Source organism: Oncorhynchus clarkii, chromosome 20 (assembly GCF_045791955.1).
Source record: "Oncorhynchus clarkii lewisi isolate Uvic-CL-2024 chromosome 20, UVic_Ocla_1.0, whole genome shotgun sequence".
Lineage (NCBI taxonomy): Eukaryota > Metazoa > Chordata > Actinopteri > Salmoniformes > Salmonidae > Oncorhynchus > Oncorhynchus clarkii.
The window spans coordinates 73928746-73945926 of record NC_092166.1 but is presented as its reverse complement, the minus strand read 5'-3'; the positions used below and the strand labels follow the sequence as shown (position 1 = coordinate 73945926).

General features: G+C 43.7%; 1 protein-coding gene across 4 annotated transcripts; it reads right to left on the bottom strand.

Annotated features, from left to right (window-relative positions):
• Positions 1–1928: 1928 nt before the first annotated feature.
• On the bottom strand, positions 1929–13950 carry LOC139376888 (endoplasmic reticulum lectin 1). Of its 4 annotated transcripts, none has more exons than XM_071119873.1 (13): positions 13461–13950; positions 13036–13140; positions 12756–12836; positions 9155–9232; positions 8916–9041; positions 8480–8703; positions 7848–7998; positions 7522–7686; positions 6766–6825; positions 5361–5485; positions 4993–5070; positions 3121–3196; positions 1929–2991 (listed from the first exon to the last, which is right to left on the bottom strand). In XM_071119873.1, exons 1-13 carry the CDS (start codon positions 13602–13604, stop codon positions 2920–2922), a joined length of 1485 nt encoding a protein of 494 aa, XP_070975974.1. In that variant the 5' UTR covers positions 13605–13950; the 3' UTR covers positions 1929–2919. The 4 variants fall into 4 exon arrangements, with proteins under 4 accessions (XP_070975974.1, XP_070975978.1, XP_070975976.1 ...); XM_071119877.1 differs by having other exon boundaries at positions 8594–8703; positions 13461–13947; XM_071119875.1 differs by having other exon boundaries at positions 8916–9038; positions 13461–13947.
• Positions 13951–17181: the final 3231 nt, after the last annotated feature.

Genomic DNA, 17181 nt, shown 5'->3' with positions numbered 1-17181 from the left:
AAAAGCAAAATATACATTTCTGTGGAATGTAAGGAAAGTATATCTAAAATCTTCTTCTCTTACTCCTTATTCTCCTCCTCCTTCACCTCTTCCTCCTTGTCATCTGCCTCGTTTTAGGTTCCTCTCCTCTTCCTCCATTGGTTGGGCCCTGATCCACAAGGCTACACTGAGCTACTCCCTGCTCCTCATCTTTATCTTCTGTCTGGTTTCAACCTGGTGGTGTTCCACCCCTTCAACCCGGCCTTCCGCAAGTTCCACACCAACTTCCACTTCATGATCCTGACCTTATCGTTCTGTGATATGAGTATATGTTGAGTGATGGCGCTGATGTTCACGTTGGTGCTCTTTCTGTACTCATGTGAGTAGATTGTATTTACTTCTTTCTGTTCTTTGCTTCATTCTTCTCTCTTGCTTCAGCTAAGACCCTGGGCCCTGTCTGTTCCAAGTTTTGCTTTTGATCTATTTGGTTCTGTGGTCTGCCTGTTTGAGCTTGCCTGGCTTAGGAAACCAATAGAAAAGTCAAAAAACTGCAAACTCAGCCCATCTAGCCCTCCAGGTGAATCGAGCAAATCAATTTGGTCTAATCGCTGACTGTCATTGCACAAAACAAATTCTTGTTCTAAACATGTACAGCCTTTGGGTTAGCTAAGTCCTATGTTGCCATGCACTGTCACACCCACCAGAGATGCTGCAGGATGTTGAGAGCACCTCTGCCCATAAGATACCCATACCTTCAGTCTAACTAACCACTATGATTGATTGATCAGATACCCATCCCTTCAGTCTAATGTGATGAATAACCTTTGCTTGGCTCCCCAAGCTAGTGCTAATAGGTTTTAGCTCAGTGGTCCAACACCGTCTTGCGGTTCTGCCAGACTTTGAGAGCACCTCAGTGCATCAGATACCCATACCTTCAGACTAACTTACCACCTTGATGTGTTAATTCATTGCTTGATCAGCTACTGCACCTTCAGTCTAACCTGGAGAGGGTTTGGGCATATAGGTCAGTGATACTAAGGGGTCACTATTTTGTTATACCACCATTACTGTTACTACAAGACACCAGAGAGTAAACAGATGCTCATTTTCTGAATATCATGCGGTATTGAACTGTTTTTTTTTTTAGGTGGAAAAAAAGTTACGGTATAGAATAACCCCCATTGACTTTACCCAGGAATATAAAGATAGGTATCCTATTCCAGAGGGAAAAGTGTGAAGAATAGAGAGATACGTAACAGTACTGATCCCAAAGTGTTATTGACATTGTTGAACTGACTGGAATCTTTTTTTACACTGATATATGTCTCTTCATAATAATACAGTATTTGTGAGTCTCATACATTTTCTATGATATCAATAAATATTTTGCAAGTGTAATGTGTCCAGTGCGCTCCTGCCAAAAAACATACAGTATATTAGAAATTCTTCATTTTATAGTGTTCTATGTACAGACGTTATATTACATTGTATAACGTAAATAATCATATCAATTCCTCAAGATTAAGGTTAGACAATTAGCAGCAGGAGTTATGGAATTACTCCTCTGATTTTCAGGTCAAGTTGAAGATCCATAAAGGTGAACAGCACCTTTTGAAGGAAAATATCAGAGCCCTCTGGTGGTCAGCTAATCAACCTGCATCTCAAGCTTTTGTCATTTGACAGCTATGCACAGTGCATGTGTCTATCCATAGAGCGCTCTACTTGGAAATAACCCGTTTTTGGACCACTTCAAAATAAAGAGCCCATAATGGGACAGATACAAAGATGAGTTGTCTAACTAAGTCTGTGGTATCAAATAAGCTACCGGTGATCAAACAGAATTCGGTTCAGTTAGCCTTTTACTAAGTGTATAATGGTTCAAACTGAATGCTAGTTAAACAAGAGCTTTATTATATTGGCTAGCTCTCCCAGACAATCATTTGAACTCATTTTTGTTATATTTTTATTTAACTATTTTTTTTCCCCTCATTTTAACCATAGAACACACCATATTTAGAAATTCACAGGAAACATCTGATTCAGTACGTAACAAATGTTCATCAGAACTTGAATTTGGATTTGAATTCACAGCACATCAAGTTAAGTTACTCTCACTCACCCTGTAACATAACAACCATGGTCGGGGTCAATTCAGGAAGTAAACTGCCAATTCAAATCCCAATTTAAATTATTGCTTTTGAATGAGGAAATACTGTAGCATTTGGAATTTCAGTTTACTTCCTGAATCGACTGAATTGAAATGGAATTGATCCCAACCATGACACCAGAACCCCAATCTTACTATACCCACAGTTAGTTTGTCTGCACATTTTAAAATTCAAACTGACCTTGCTCAAAGATATCTACAAAACCAAAGTGTCACGGACAAGCATCAAATCAATCTGAAATAAATTACGATAATTTAGAATGTTGACAATAAAACCAACTACAACATGGAAACTGGTTCTCCTGATGAGGTTATCTGAATGATTGGTGGTTCTCTGTCCTGGCATATGGCCAGAAAAGACACTAGAACTAATGTGCCGAAGATAAAGCATACAAGGAAGATATGAAGTCCAGGCCATAGATCCACTGCCTTGTGGAGTGAGCAGGGTCACATTCTGTGAGTCTCTGTCCCATTTAGAATAGGATTTCCATGCTTTTATATAAGGCTTTTTAAGCAGAATGGGTCTGGTACAGTCCATAGAGGAGGTCTAAGCCAGGGCATTAGCGAGGGACTGTGGTCCTGGCTTCCAGGGGCCGTTCCAGGATCAACACTTTCTCCATGTCTGTCTGAACCTCCTGAGCAGTGCCATGGGGCTTGGAGCATCCATTCTTCAGTTGTCCGTTTTATGCCGCCTAAATCCATGTCCTTTTCTATTGCGCTTCTTATTCCCCTCTGCTTATCCCTCTTCTTCATCTCTCAGGCCTCCTGTTCTGTTAGCTGGTGACAGATAGAAGGCCTTTCTCATCAGCTGTGTCCAGGATCTGGCATATGACTGGAGACTCAACCTGATTGAGAAAAAATAACAGGGTTGAGTTTATTTGCCATGTGTAGTGAATACATCGGAAATCTGCAACAATGTGTTCAAGTGTTGAACCATAAGACGATGCGACAGTGATGTGTGTATGCAGTCTTACCCCAAGGACGTACTGACAGGTCTGAGGCTCCAGCATGTACACAGTGACGGCATGGGGAGACTCAGACTCCTTACACCTGAGGCAGAGGAGAGGAAAAATACTTGAATCAGAGACTCGCGGTGTATTCAGTGATGTGAAACATTCTGAACGTTGCAGATAGAAATATAATCAGTAGAGCTGACAAGATTACCTGTTCTACACCATACATTTCTATCTGATGAGCTTTTAAGCTCCGCATGTCACTCCAATGGGGAAGTGGTCCTCTGTAACTCAGTTGGTAGAGCATGGTGCTTGCAATGCCAGGATAGTGGGTTTGATTCCCGCGACCACCCGTACGTAAAATGCATGACTAAGTTGCTTTGGATAAATGTCTGCTAAATGTCATATATAAAAGTATGTGGACACCCCTTCAAATTAGTGTATTTGGCTATTTCAGCCGCACCCGTTGCTAACCGGGATATGAAATTGAGCAAGCAGCCATGCAATCTCCATAGACAAACATTGGCAGTAGAATGGCCTTCCTGAAGAGCTCAGTGAGACACTGTGGCACCGTCATAGGTTGCCACCTTTCCAACAAGTCAGTTCGTCAAATTTCTACCCTGCTAGAGCTGCCCCGGTCAACTGTAAGTGCTGTTATTATGAAATGGAAACGTCTAGGAGCAACAACAGCTCATCCAAGAAGTGGTAGGACACACTAGCTCATAGAACAGGACAGCTGAAACGCAAAAAAATGGTCTGTCCTCGGTTAAAACACTCACTACCGAGCAACGTCAGCACAAGCACTGTTCGTTGGAAGCTTCATGAAATGGGTTTCCATGACTGAGCAGTCATGGACAAGCCTAAGATCGCAATGACAAGCGTCGGCTGGAGTGGTGTAAAGCTCGCAGCCATTGGACTCTGGAGCAGTGGAAACTCTCTGGAGTGATAAATGACGCTTCACCATCTGGCAGTCTGACGAACAAATCTGGGTTTGGCGGATGCCAGGAGAACGCTACCTGCCCAAAGCATAGTGCCAACTAAAGTTTGGTGGAGGGGGAATAATGGTCTGGGCCTGTTTTTCATGGTTTGGGCTAGGCCCCTTATTTCCAGTGAAAGGAAATCTTAACACTACAGCATACAATGACATTCTAGACGATTCGGTGCTTCCAACGTTGTGGCAACAGTTTGGGGAAGGCCCTTTCCTGTTTCAGTATGACAATGCCCCCGTGCACAAAGCGAGGTCTATACAGAAATGGTTTGCCGAGATCAGTGTGGAAGAACTTGACTGACCTGCAGAGCCCTGACCTCAAACCAATCGAACACCTTTGGGATTAATTGGAACGTCGACTTCGAGCCATGCCTAATTGCCCAACATCAGTGCCCGACCTCACTAATGCTTGTGGCTGAATGGAAGCAAGTCCCCGCAGTAATGTTCCAACTCCATATTAATCCCCATGACTTTTGAATGAGATGTTCGATGAGTAGGTGTCCACAATATACATGTAGTGTATATTGAAGATGCACTATGCAGCAATCACTTCGCCATTTCCTGTTTGCTAAAATTCTAATAGTTCTAATTTCAGTTTGTGACAAAACAAGCAAGTAGTGTAGAGAATCATCGTACCATCTAAACCGCTGTGAAATATATTTTCCATAACCAAACATCTTTTATTTTCAACTGTTTGAATCTGGTGTACAAAGCTGAAAGTAAAAAGACGCAATAAAACTTTGATGGGAAAGCATAGAAATATGCACATAGAATAAATATCCCGCTTTCAATGAGAATGACAGATCTAGAACTTAGATTTCTATGTGAATTTGGTCGGGTCGCCCCCAAAAATACTAGACCAGGCCTCTCTCAGGAAGAGAGTGGAAACACTAATGATGACCTACTTGAGCTTGACGATGACCTGTCTGGGTTTCCCCGTCATGTCACACACGTCCCCGTGGCCGTAGAAGTGAGACACCAGTCTGGGAGAAGAAAGTTCAACCATGAAATCCTCATTATCAATCACAAATGTGTCCTCCTCATTAAACATGTTTAGGTTTCCTGGAAACAGGTGAATTCTATTGCTGAATTAAAAGGCCCTTTCAATCAGTATTCTCCATCGAGCACGCTTTTAGTCCAGAGGTAGGCTTAACCTTTGTCCCAGACACCAGCCTCTAATGCCCCATTTCTAAAATAGTGGTACATTCATTATCAACATCCTGCAGATCAGTGTGATCTTTTAATAAACTGATTGTAGAGCTGGCTGACATACTTGACTTTCTGCACCCCATCGTTTTTGAGCTGGTAGGACCGGGCCACGTTCTTCTGGGCCCACTCCAGGTGTTCCTCAGTGTTCCAACTGCCCACTACCACCATGTTCTTCCCTTGCTCCTTATCCTGGGAGAGAACACATACATCAATCAACCATCCTATATTATACTGAACAAAAATATAAAACGCAAGTGTTAATCCCATGTTTCATGAACTGAAATAAAAGATCCCAGAAATGTTCCATAAACCCAAAAAGCTTATTTCTCTCAAATGTGCACAAATTTGTTTACATCTCTATTAGTGATTATTCCTCCTTCGCCAAGATGTGGCATATCAAGAAGCTGATTAAATAGCATGATCAATACACAGATGCACCTTGTGTTGGGGACAGTAAAAAGCCACACTAAAATGTACAGTTGTCACACACAACAAAATGCCACAGATGTGTCAAGTTGAGGAAGTGTGCAGTTGGCATGCTGATTGCAGGAATGTCCACCAGACCTGTTGCCAGAGAATTGAACATTAATTTCTCTACCATAAGCCACCCTCAACATCACGTTTTTAAAGAATTTGGCAGTGCGTCCAACCGGCCTCACAGACCACGTGTAACCACGCCAGTCCAGGACCTCAACATCCAGCTTCTTCACCTGCAGGATCAGCTGAGACCAGTCACCCGGTTTGCACAACCTGTCAGAAACCATCTCAGGGAAGCTCATCTGCGTGCTCGCCATCCTCACCAGGGGCTTGACCTGACTGCAGTTCAGTGTCATAACTGACTTCAGTGGGGAAATGCTCACCTTTGATGGCCACTGGCATGCTGGAGAAGTGTGCTCTTCATGGATGAATCCTCGTTTCAACTGTACCGGGCAGATGGCGTCGTGTGGGTGACCAAATTGCGGATGTCAACATTGTGAACAGAGTGCCCCATGGTGGTTGTGGGGTTATGTTATGTTATGAGCTACAGACATCGAACACAATTGAATTTTATTGATGGCAATTTGAATGCACAGAGATACCGTGACGAGATCCTGAGGCCCATTGTCGTACCATTAATCTGCCGTCATCACCTCATGTTTCAGCATGATAATGCACGGCCCCATGTCGCAAAGAATCTGTACACAATTCCTGGAAGCTGAAAATGTCCCAGTTCTTCCATTGCCTGCATACTCACCAGACATGTCCCCCATTGAGCATGTTTGGGATGCTCTGGATCGCCGTGTATGACAGTGTTCCAGCTCCCGTCAATATCCAGCAACTTCGCACAGCCATTAAAGAGGAGCGGGACAACATTCCACAGGCCACAATCAACTCCATGTGAAGGAGTACAGGCTCATTGTAAGGGCTGGGATGGAATGGAGTCAAACATGTTGTTTCCATAAGTTTGATACACAATAGAGAACCCTTACCTCATGGTACTGATGCACATGCTTCCCATAGCAGAACTCATACTTCCACCATCCCACTCCCTGGAACACACAGATTCCAGACATCAGACAGATGCTACAGTATGCTACAGTATGAGCTACAGAAGAGGTGTGTGTTACTTGAGCACCTCTTCTAACCTCCTCTGTCAGTTCCCCCTTTTTTTTATTTCACCTTTATTTAACCAGGTAGGCTAGTTGAGAACAAGTTCTCATTTACAACTGCGACCTGTCCAAGATAAAGCAAAGCAGTGTGAACAGACAACAACACAGAGGAGCACACATGGAGTAAACAATAAACAAGTCAATAACACAGTAGAAAAAGAAACAAAAAGAGTCTATATACATTGTGTGCATTGGCATGAGCTAGGCGAATAATTACAATTTAGCAGATTAACACTGGAGTGATAAATGATCAGATGGTCGTGTGCAAAAGAGCAGAAAAGTAAATAAATAAAAACAGTATGGGGATGAGGTAGGTAAATTGGGTGGGCTATTTACCGATGGACTATGTACAGCTGCAGCGATCGGTTAGCTGCTCAGATAGCAGATGTTTAAAGTTGGTGAGGGAGATAAAAGTATTTTGGTATGTATACATGTAATACATCAGGGAACAATAATGTTATATTCAATTGAATTGAATAAACAACAGCAGCCAATGAGCAGTAGCCAATATGGAACTGTAGCCAATGAGTAGGTGTCTTCTTCAACAGCCAGCCAATCAGCATGCCTCATACTAACCCCATGGAGACAGTAGGAGCCACTCAGGAACTCTTTGATCAGCTGCTCGTCCGTCAGGCGGGAGATGTGGGTGGTTCCCACTGTAATATGAGTCTGCCCGCCCACCACCAGGGGCTTATGGGTAGAGGAGAAGGCCTCCTCTCTCACCGGGGACATACTCTCTTCCTAGAGAAAAAAAGGGAGGGGAGGTGGTTGGCTTCTAAACCTGAGTCTTGTTCAGTAGAGTAGGGAGGAATGCAAAACGCTTTACCATGGTGCGGCCTACTAGTCTTCCACTACCCCTGCCCCTTCCCATCTTCCACAAGTTTCACCCCCCCCCCTCTCACCTCTCTCTCCATCTCTGGGGCAGTAGGAGCAGTGAAGGGAGGTTTCAGTAGCTGTTCCTGCTCTCGGTTCATCTGAGAGAGACTGTGAGGCTGCAGGGGAGAACCAGACAGGGCCTGGCAGAAGATGGCATTCACTGGGGACGACTTGAACCTAACACACCATGGGATAAAGATATGACTCCATTACATCTCAAACATGGGACAATATACTAATGTTTTTAGAAAGAATTATAAATAAAAAAATTGAGCACAATTATTTATTGGTTTATTTTAATTTTTCATGAGAAAATTCATTACATTTGAGGTTATTCGTTGATGCAAATAAATATACAGATTTTAAGGTTGTCATATTGGGGTCTTGAGAAATTATTGCGAACATAAACGTGTTCCCCAGAAATTCTGGTGGAAGACATGGGGTTCCAAAAGTTTGAATACCACTGCCTTAACTTATACTAACTACGGGACTATTCACTATGTCATTCTGTAAATGAGTTAAATCAGCTATGCTAGTTCTGAAATAGATCAAACAAGGGAAACTGATTGGGTAGATCTGCTGCTACCTGTATTTGGGGTGTGCACCGCACCGCACCGCCCGCCCGCCCGCCCGCACGCACACACACACACACACACACCTGTATTTGGGGTGTGCACAGATCAGATGGGTCAGCACCACTACTTCGTACTCGCAGGTAGTGACCTCAGCAATAGAGAGGATCTCATGCTTTGCTTCGGGGTGGCAGACATACAGCACGTTGGTGGAGCGAGGCGTGTTCTGTTTCAGGACGCAGGCCGTCCCGTGGCCCATCAACACCGGGTAGTATGGAGCGAGCTGGCCCTCCACGTTCTTAGTGGGAACCTAAAGACATTTATATTTGTGTCTTTCAACAGAGATAATCTGTGTATTCAACTTAGGTAGATAAACTAACCAGATCACAGCAAGTAAGGTAGAGACCAATGATTAGAAAGAGAAATTAAACAAACATAAGACAAAAGATTCAAAGAAGTCTTATCAGGTGTTTTTTCAAATGTATATGAGCCAAACTGCTGGGTCGCTGTCAAACAACAAACCTCTTTCTCCGGTTCTGACTTAGGTTTCGTCTCCTCAACTTTCTCTGCAGTCTCTGTTCCTGAAGTGGTTGAAGACTCAGTCTTCTTGGTCATGCTTCCCAAGACGTACTCCTGAAGTTTGATCTGCTAGATAAAACAGAGAAAAATCATTTCACATTGATTGCTTTTTTTCTATGTGTTGCAACATACTTAAATGCTAGACAATTTAATTATGGTGAAAGTAATCATTTCCCACGGACCTGTCCCGTCTCCTTCTCTTCATGGTATTGTCTTACATGCTTCCCATGACACACCTCATACGTCCAGTATGACTCGATCTACAATTAACACCACAACACATGCCAGAAGAGAGTGGTTAGCCTATCCAAAGTGACTGACAGCACAGTGAGTACATTAAGGGTAGTGTTGTCACAATGCCAAAACGTTACTACCGATATGATGCCTAGTATCACCGATACCAAGGGGGAAACCATTCAGAGTGGCCTAGTATCCCGATACCAAGGGGGAAACCATTCAGAGGCCTAGTGTCCCGATACCAAGGGGGAAACCATTCAGAGGCCTAGTATCACCGATACCAAGGGGGAAACCATTCAGAGTGGCCTAGTGTCCCGATACCAAGGGGGAAACCATTCAGAGTGGCCTAGTGTCCCGATACCAAGGGGGAAACCATTCAGTGGCCTAGTATCACCGATACCAAGGGGGAAACCATTCAGAGTGGCCTAGTATCACCGATACCAAGGGGGAAACCATTCAGAGTGGCCTAGTATCACCGATACCAAGGGGGAAACCATTCAGAGTGGCCTAGTATCACCGATACCAAGGGGGAAACCATTCAGAGTGGCCTAGTATCACCGATACCAAGGGGGAAACCATTCAGAGTGGCCTAGTATCACCGATACCAAGGGGGAAACCATTCAGAGTGGCCTAGTATCACCGATACCAAGGGGGAAACCATTCAGAGTGGCCTAGTATCACCGATACCAAGGGGGAAACCATTCAGAGTGGCCTAGTATCACCGATACCAAGGGGGAAACCATTCAGAGTGACCTAGTATCACCAATACCAAGAAGGAAACCATTCAGAGTGGCCTAGTATCACCGATACCAAGGGGGAAACCATTCAGAGGCCTAGTATCAAATATACCAAAGGGGGAAACCATTCAGAGGCCTAGTATCCCGATACCAAGGGGGAAACCATTCAGAGGCCTAGTATCACCGATACCAAGGGGGAAACCATTCAGAGGCCTAGTATCACCGATACCAAGGGGGAAACCATTCAGAGGCCTAGTATCACCGATACCAAGGGGGAAACCATTCAGAGGCCTAGTATCACCGATACCAAGGGGGAAACCATTCAGAGGCCTAGTATCACCGATACCAAGGGGGAAACCATTCAGAGGCCTAGTATCACCGATACCAAGGGGGAAACCATTCAGAGGCCTAGTGTCCCGATACCAAGGGGGAAACCATTCAGAGGCCTAGTGTCCTTTTTGCCCCGTCCACCGGACGTTTTCCCCCATTTTCTAAATGTTCTGCGCATTTGCTACGCAAAAAACCTATCACTGAAATTCACACTTCTACTCAATATAACACACTGACTGACTTCACACGGTTCAGCGTATAATAGAATGGCCGATTTTCTCATATTTTCAAATGCCTAGCTGTGATTTGGCTGGAGGAATGGGAGGGAGGAGTATACATGCATAATGATCTGCATGTCATTGTGTCAGTAAGGGAAAACACTGCATGAAACCTTTACTCTTCAGTTAACACAGACACATACCTCCCTCCCTTCCTCACACACACCGTCTCCCTCCCTCTTATAGAACACACACACACACACACACACACACACACACACACCTCTCTCTCTCTCACTCAGTCCCACAAACACACACTGCTACCAACTTTTAAAATGTTAGGCACAAAACAGATTTCAAGGATCACCAGAAAGAGATTGAATTTATGATATAGTTTAGGTTTCAATTAGTCCTACATGAATCCTACCTCTGAAGCACATCTCATGAGTAGCAGACTTGTTTTCTTTGTTCCTGTGCCAATTGAATTTGCCTAAACCTACTGTCAATTTACCGGGTTGTTAGCTAGCAAGGTAACATGACTGAACGTTGTTTGTTATCAAACCAACAATAAGCGACCAGGGATTAGTTCAAAACAGCCTGCGACATGGATTGTGAAATTATATTAAATGAGCACAAATCTCGATAGAAAGTAAAAAGGTACATTGGTAATATGGGTCATATACTGTATTTTCAAATGTTTAGGCTAGAGACAAGCCGTTTTCTCTGCTGTAAAGCTGCAAGCATGGCTGTCGTGAAGCTCTGCTCAATTTTCTCTTTCTGGCACTCAGAGGCTGTGTGACAGCGAACTTGCAGTCTCCTCAGACTGGCCTGTGCCCATGTTTATAACAGGCGATGAAATTATAAAATGTATCAACTTTGCTCGCTCTGCAGAAGACTCATCAGGGTCTGCAATCCCGCTCGCCATCACTGCTAAATTATATTTAAAAAACTGATGGAGGAATAGATGCACACAGAGAGAAGCAGTTGAGTGAGGGCTGGTAGGGGATGCTGAGAGAAGCAGGTGAGTGAGGGCTGGTAGGGGATGCTGAGAGAAGCAGGTGAGTGAGGGCTGGTAGGGGATGCTGAGAGAAGCAGGTGAGTGAGGGCTGGTAGGGGATGCTGAGAGAAGCAGGTGAGTGAGGGCTGGTAGGGGATGCTGAGAGAAGCAGGTGAGTGAGGGCTGGTAGGAGATGCTGAGAGAAGCAGGTGAGTGAGGGCTGGTAGGGGATGCTGAGAGAAGCAGGTGAATGAGGGCTGGTAGGGGATGCTGAGAGAAGCAGGTGAGTGAGGGCTAGTAGGGGATGCTGAGAGAAGCAGGTGAGTGAGGGCTGGTAGGGGATGCTGAGAGAAGCAGGTGAGTGAGGGCTGGTAGGGGATGTTGAGAGAAGCAGGTGAGTGAGGGCTGGTAGGGGATGCTGAGAGAAGCAGGTGAATGAGGGCTGGTAGGGGATGCTGAGAGGAGCAGGTGAGTGAGGGCTGGTAGGGGATGCTGAGAGAAGCAGGTGAGTGAGGGCTGGTAGGGGATGCTGAGAGAAGCAGGTGAGTGAGGGCTGGTAGGGGATGCTGAGAGGAGCAGGTGAGTGAGGGCTGGTAGGGGATGCTGAGAGGAGCAGGTGAGTGAGGGCTGGTAGGGGATGCTGAGAGGAGCAGGTGAGTGAGGGCTGGTAGGGGATGCTGAGAGAAGCAGGTGAGTGAGGGCTGGTAGGGGATGCTGAGAGAAGCAGGTGAGTGAGGGCTGGTAGGGGATGCTGAGAGAAGCAGGTGAGTGAGGGCTGGTAGGGGATGCTGAGAGAAGCAGGTGAGTGAGGGCTGGTAGGGGATGCTGAGAGAAGCAGGTGAGTGAGGGCTGGTAGGGGCTGCTGAGAGAAGCAGGTGAGTGAGGGCTGGTAGAGGATGAGGCTGGTTGATTACTGCTGCCACGCGTGATATGCACATGAAATGGTGTGGATATCATTGGACCAGTGCATACTAATTGCTGTTGCTTATATTCAACTGAATGTATGAACAATACTGATTTCATAAACATTTTATAACAGGAGTCAGACGAAAAACTTGGTAGTATCATATGAAACGGTACGCTAAAATGTTGGTATCATAAGTATCATGACCTTTTGGTACCGTGATATTACCATTGTACCGGTGTACCGTGCAACACTACCTAAGGGGGTTAAACCCATGACATTGGTGTTGCTAGTATTGCAGTGGTACTCAAGATAGCCTATATTTAGACAGAAGTAAAAGTGAAACTGGGCGGTTCTCACTCTGTAGGAGCAGCTGCTCTGTTTGAACAGTGGGTCCAGTAGATCACCTGGAGTGGGACCAGCGTACTCCTTGACATCATCCTGAGAGATAGAAATAGAGGGAGAAGAGAGACATAGGGGAGATAGAGAGAAAGGAGAGACAGCAAGAGAGAGATGGAGAGGCGAGACAGCAAGAGAGAGAGAGAGACGGAGACCAGGAGAGGAGGATAAGTGAGAAGCAATAATTGAAAAAGGAGCCAGACATAATTCTTTATCTAGCTAGTCTAATCTTTATACTCACGTCGTCTCCATTTGACAAGGAAGGCAGGAGACATTTGTATTTCTCCTTCTCTGTTGTTGTCATGATGACAAAGTCATCATCTTTGTAGAGGGCACCGGAGGTTGGCTATGGAAGGACATATTTCGGGTCAGTTAATAATACTGTACTGAAAGCATGCATGTTTACTGGCTACATCATCTCAGATTGTAAATGTTGAGGAGATGCAACCCTTTACAGGAGTCATAACAGGCAATGACAGAGACTATGTATTATCAGCTTTTCATTGACAATCATATGTCAACAGCCATAACAAGGAATACCTAGCTAGACAGGCTTAACATGCTTTATCACCATTTAAAACCACAAACGTTTGTCAATAAATCATTTTCTTTTTAAAAGCCATGATTTAACATACACACACACACACACACACACACAACACTCACCAAGGTGAATTCGTCTCCGGGCCAGTTGATTTTGAATGGGATTTCATCAGTAAACGAAGGAGATCCCCCTCTGTTAGCCGACACATGACAACACAACTCCGACAAACCCCCAAACAACACGAACAGCAGCCTAGTCCGGTCCATTGCCTCTGCAAGGCTGGTTCGCTAATTACCTTCTATGGTGCCTGTCAATGCGTAAGATAGCTAACCACCGATAAAACTGGTTTAGTTTCCGGGTAATTGTACAATTATGAATCCATCTGGCTGTCTCTTTCGTTTGTCAACACAGCAACCAGGAAACAGCTCGTCGCTTGCCACGTGTATTTCCGGTACAGCCGTGTTAGCGTTTACTGAAACTGAAAAGTAAGTCCAAATGTATTACCCAGTTGTCTGGTTATAGTTCAGTTTAAAGCACATCTGACATATCGGCTTCACTAACCACGTTTCCATGCGTGTATACCGTATACAAACATGTCACGACCGTTGTGACGGAAACAGGAAGTTTCGGTAAATTGTAAAACATGTTACATGTAATTTGTTCATTCGACATTGTGTGGGTAAAATGTATTATGCGAGAAATGGCGGTGGAAACGACTTTATGAGCAAATACTGATATAATAACCATCATATCGAAGCAAACTTGGAGTCACGCGATAATATGGTATGTGTTCCTCCCACGATGACTCGGGAAACCATGCCATTCTTTAGGATACATATTAAGTAAATTATGATGAATTGACTTCACAGGGTGTTGAAAGTGAACGCTATAAATTTGATGTTCCTTTCCAATAACCATCAAGGGTCATATTCTGGTGATTGCTGTTTGACAAATATTCTGGTTTTTATCCATGATCTAATTTTTGGGGCGGCAGGTAGCCAAGTGGTTAGAGTGTTGGACTAGAGTGTTGAATCCCTGAGCTGACAAGGTAAACATCTGTTGTTCTGCCCCTGAACAAGGCAGTTAAAGATTTTTTTCTTGACTAACTTGCCTAGTTAAATCAAATGTAAAAAAAATAGACTCTTCATGCACAGCCTAACCTCACTCTGTCTGCCAGCTGAACGACAAAAAAACTGGCGGAAAAAGTACCTAATTGTCACACTTGAGTAAAAGTAGCTCTTAATAGAAAATGACTATTGAAAGTCACCCAGTAAAATAATACTTGTCTAAAAGTATTAAAAGTAAATGTAATTGCTAAAATATACTTAACTATCAAAAGTAAACTATTTCTAATTACTATTTCTATGTAAGCAAACCAGACTGCACAATTTAGTTTTGTATTTATTTACCGATAGCCAGGGGACACTCCAAACCAATAATTTATGTTTAGTGAGTATGCCAGATCAGAGGCAGTAGAGATGACCAGGGTTGTTCTCTTGATGAGTGCATGAATTGGACCATTTTCCTGTCCTACTAAGCATTCAAAATGTAACAAGTACTTTTGGGTGTCAGGGAAAATGTGTGGAGTAAAAAGTACACTATTTTCTTTAGGGATGTAGTGAAGTAAAATTTGTCAAAATATAAATAATAAAGCAAAGTACAGATACCACAAACTACTTAAGTAGTATTATTTCTACTTAAGTACTTTACACCACTGCTAAAAAACACGCTATGGAAAAGCGAAGCTAAAAGGATTGGTTTTAAAGTATTTTTAATATGTCCACAGTTTCAGCCCCCCTCAGGTTCTCTGACAGGCTATTCCAGAGGCTGGGGGGATAGTAACTAAAAGCTGCCTCTCCATGCCTCTTGGTCCGAGGCTTTGGGATAGTTAAAAGGCCAGTGCCAGAGGACCTGAGGGACCTACTGGGTACATAACTAAAAAGCATGTCTGACATGTATTGGGGTGCACAATCGTGGATTGATTTAAAAACCAATAGAATAACCTTAAAATCAATTCTTAAACGTACAGGAAGACCGTGCAGAGACCTTTTAAACCGGTGTAATGTGTGCTCTCCATCTGGTCTTGGTCAGTACGCATGCTGCAGCATTCTGTATGTTTTGCAGTTGGTAAATGGCTTTCTTGGGTAGACCAGACAGGAGAGCATTACAGAAGTCAACCCTGCTTGTATTAAAAGCATGGATGAGCCTCTCTGTATCAGCCTGAGTGAGAAATTGACACACCGTGGGATGTTCCTCAGGTGGCAAAAAGCTATTTTGGTCACATTCCTAATGTGATTCGAAATAGAGTTCAGAATGTAAAATAATACCTAGGTTTTTTACCCAGTGTTTTATCTTTATTGCCTGTGAATTAAAATGTGTGGACAGATTCTCTCTGTGCTTTGGCTCCAACAATAAGTACCTCAGTCTTGACTTGATTTAGCTGTAGGACGTTGTGAGCCATCCAGGTATTTAAATCACTAATACAGTAATAATTTATTTGTGGAGCTAAAATCCTCTGGTGACACAGAAATGTATAGTTGTGTATTGTCCCACAGTTTCGTCAAACTGTCTGGATGTCCTTTGGGTGGTGGACCATTCTTAATACACACGGGAAACTGTTGAGCAGCGTTGCCGTTCTTGACACACATCGGTGCGCCTGGCACCCACTATCATACCCCGTTCAAAGGCATACCCCGTTCAAAGGCACTTAAATCTTTTGTTTTGCCAATTCACCTCTGAATGGCACACACACACAATCCATGTACCAAATGTCTCAAGGCTTAAAAATCAATACTTAACCTGTCTCCTGTCCTTCATCTACACTGATTGAAGAGGATTTAATAAGTGACATCAATAAGGGATCATAGGTTTCACCTGGATTCACCTGGTCAGTTTATGTCAAGCAGAAGAGTGCCCCCTGGTGACAACATTTGGAAACTCAGGGTTTTCTCTAAACTGGCTTTTTTTCTAGCAACCTTTCTAATGTTCACAAAATGGAAAATGTTAATACAAATATTGATATTTGGTAGCTGCATACTTTGAAGAAAAGTAATGAATTGTACAATTTCTCCAAAATAATTTATGAAAAATAACATGCCTTTGTACCTGCATTTGACTTGAACTTGGTGTGCAGAAAACTGTTTCAAGTTGTATTAGTCATATGCACAGGATACACATAGTACACCGTCCAATGAAATGCTTACTTGCAGGTTCCTTCTCAAAAATGCAACAGCAATAAGAAATAATACAATAGACAAATACAAATGTAAAGTAAATGGCTCAGTAGAATATAATACATTTTTTAGCATACGTATAATACAGGAAGGTACAATTTATTGTCCAATATTTACACGTTGTGGGGAAGGGGCGATTGGGGAGCAAGAGTTTAAATTGTGCAGTACTTTGCAAGTCTGGTAGCAGCAGTTGTGATGTGTGTGTAGCATGAACGTATACTGTATATGTGTGTGTTTTTCACACATCCACAATCTGCCATTATATTAACAACATTTTAATTGAAGGTGGTGGAACCATCTGTGCAATGTCAGTTTCATTCTAAAACACAGAGAGAGTGATAGACATAGAGAGAGAGTCATTATCTCACTTCCCTTTAGCAACAGTGGCTTTGTCATTCATGCTGAGAGAGAGAGAAAATCCAGCCAGGCAGGTGCACTGTGCTCATTAGGATTCCTCTTCCCCCAGCAGGCAGGCAGGTTCTCAGTTCCCCAGACACACAGACGATGTACTCTGATGGTCCTGTCTCTGGGGGGTGGGGACAGTGTGTGTGTTCGCTCTCTGAGTGTGTATGTGTCTCTAGGGGACGGGACACATTCATGTTACGACAGC

Coding starts and splice junctions, on each gene's coding strand:
- LOC139376888 (XM_071119873.1), bottom strand. CDS start 13,604: ATGGACCGGACTAGGCTGCTGTTCGTGTTGTTTGGGGGTTTGTCGGAG. Junction 7,687..7,847: donor CCCCAGAGATGGAGAGAGAG/GTGAGAGGGGGG, acceptor TTTTTTCTCTAG/GAAGAGAGTATGTCCCCGGT. Junction 2,992..3,120: donor CCTGTCAGTACGTCCTTGGG/GTAAGACTGCAT, acceptor TTTCTCAATCAG/GTTGAGTCTCCAGTCATATG.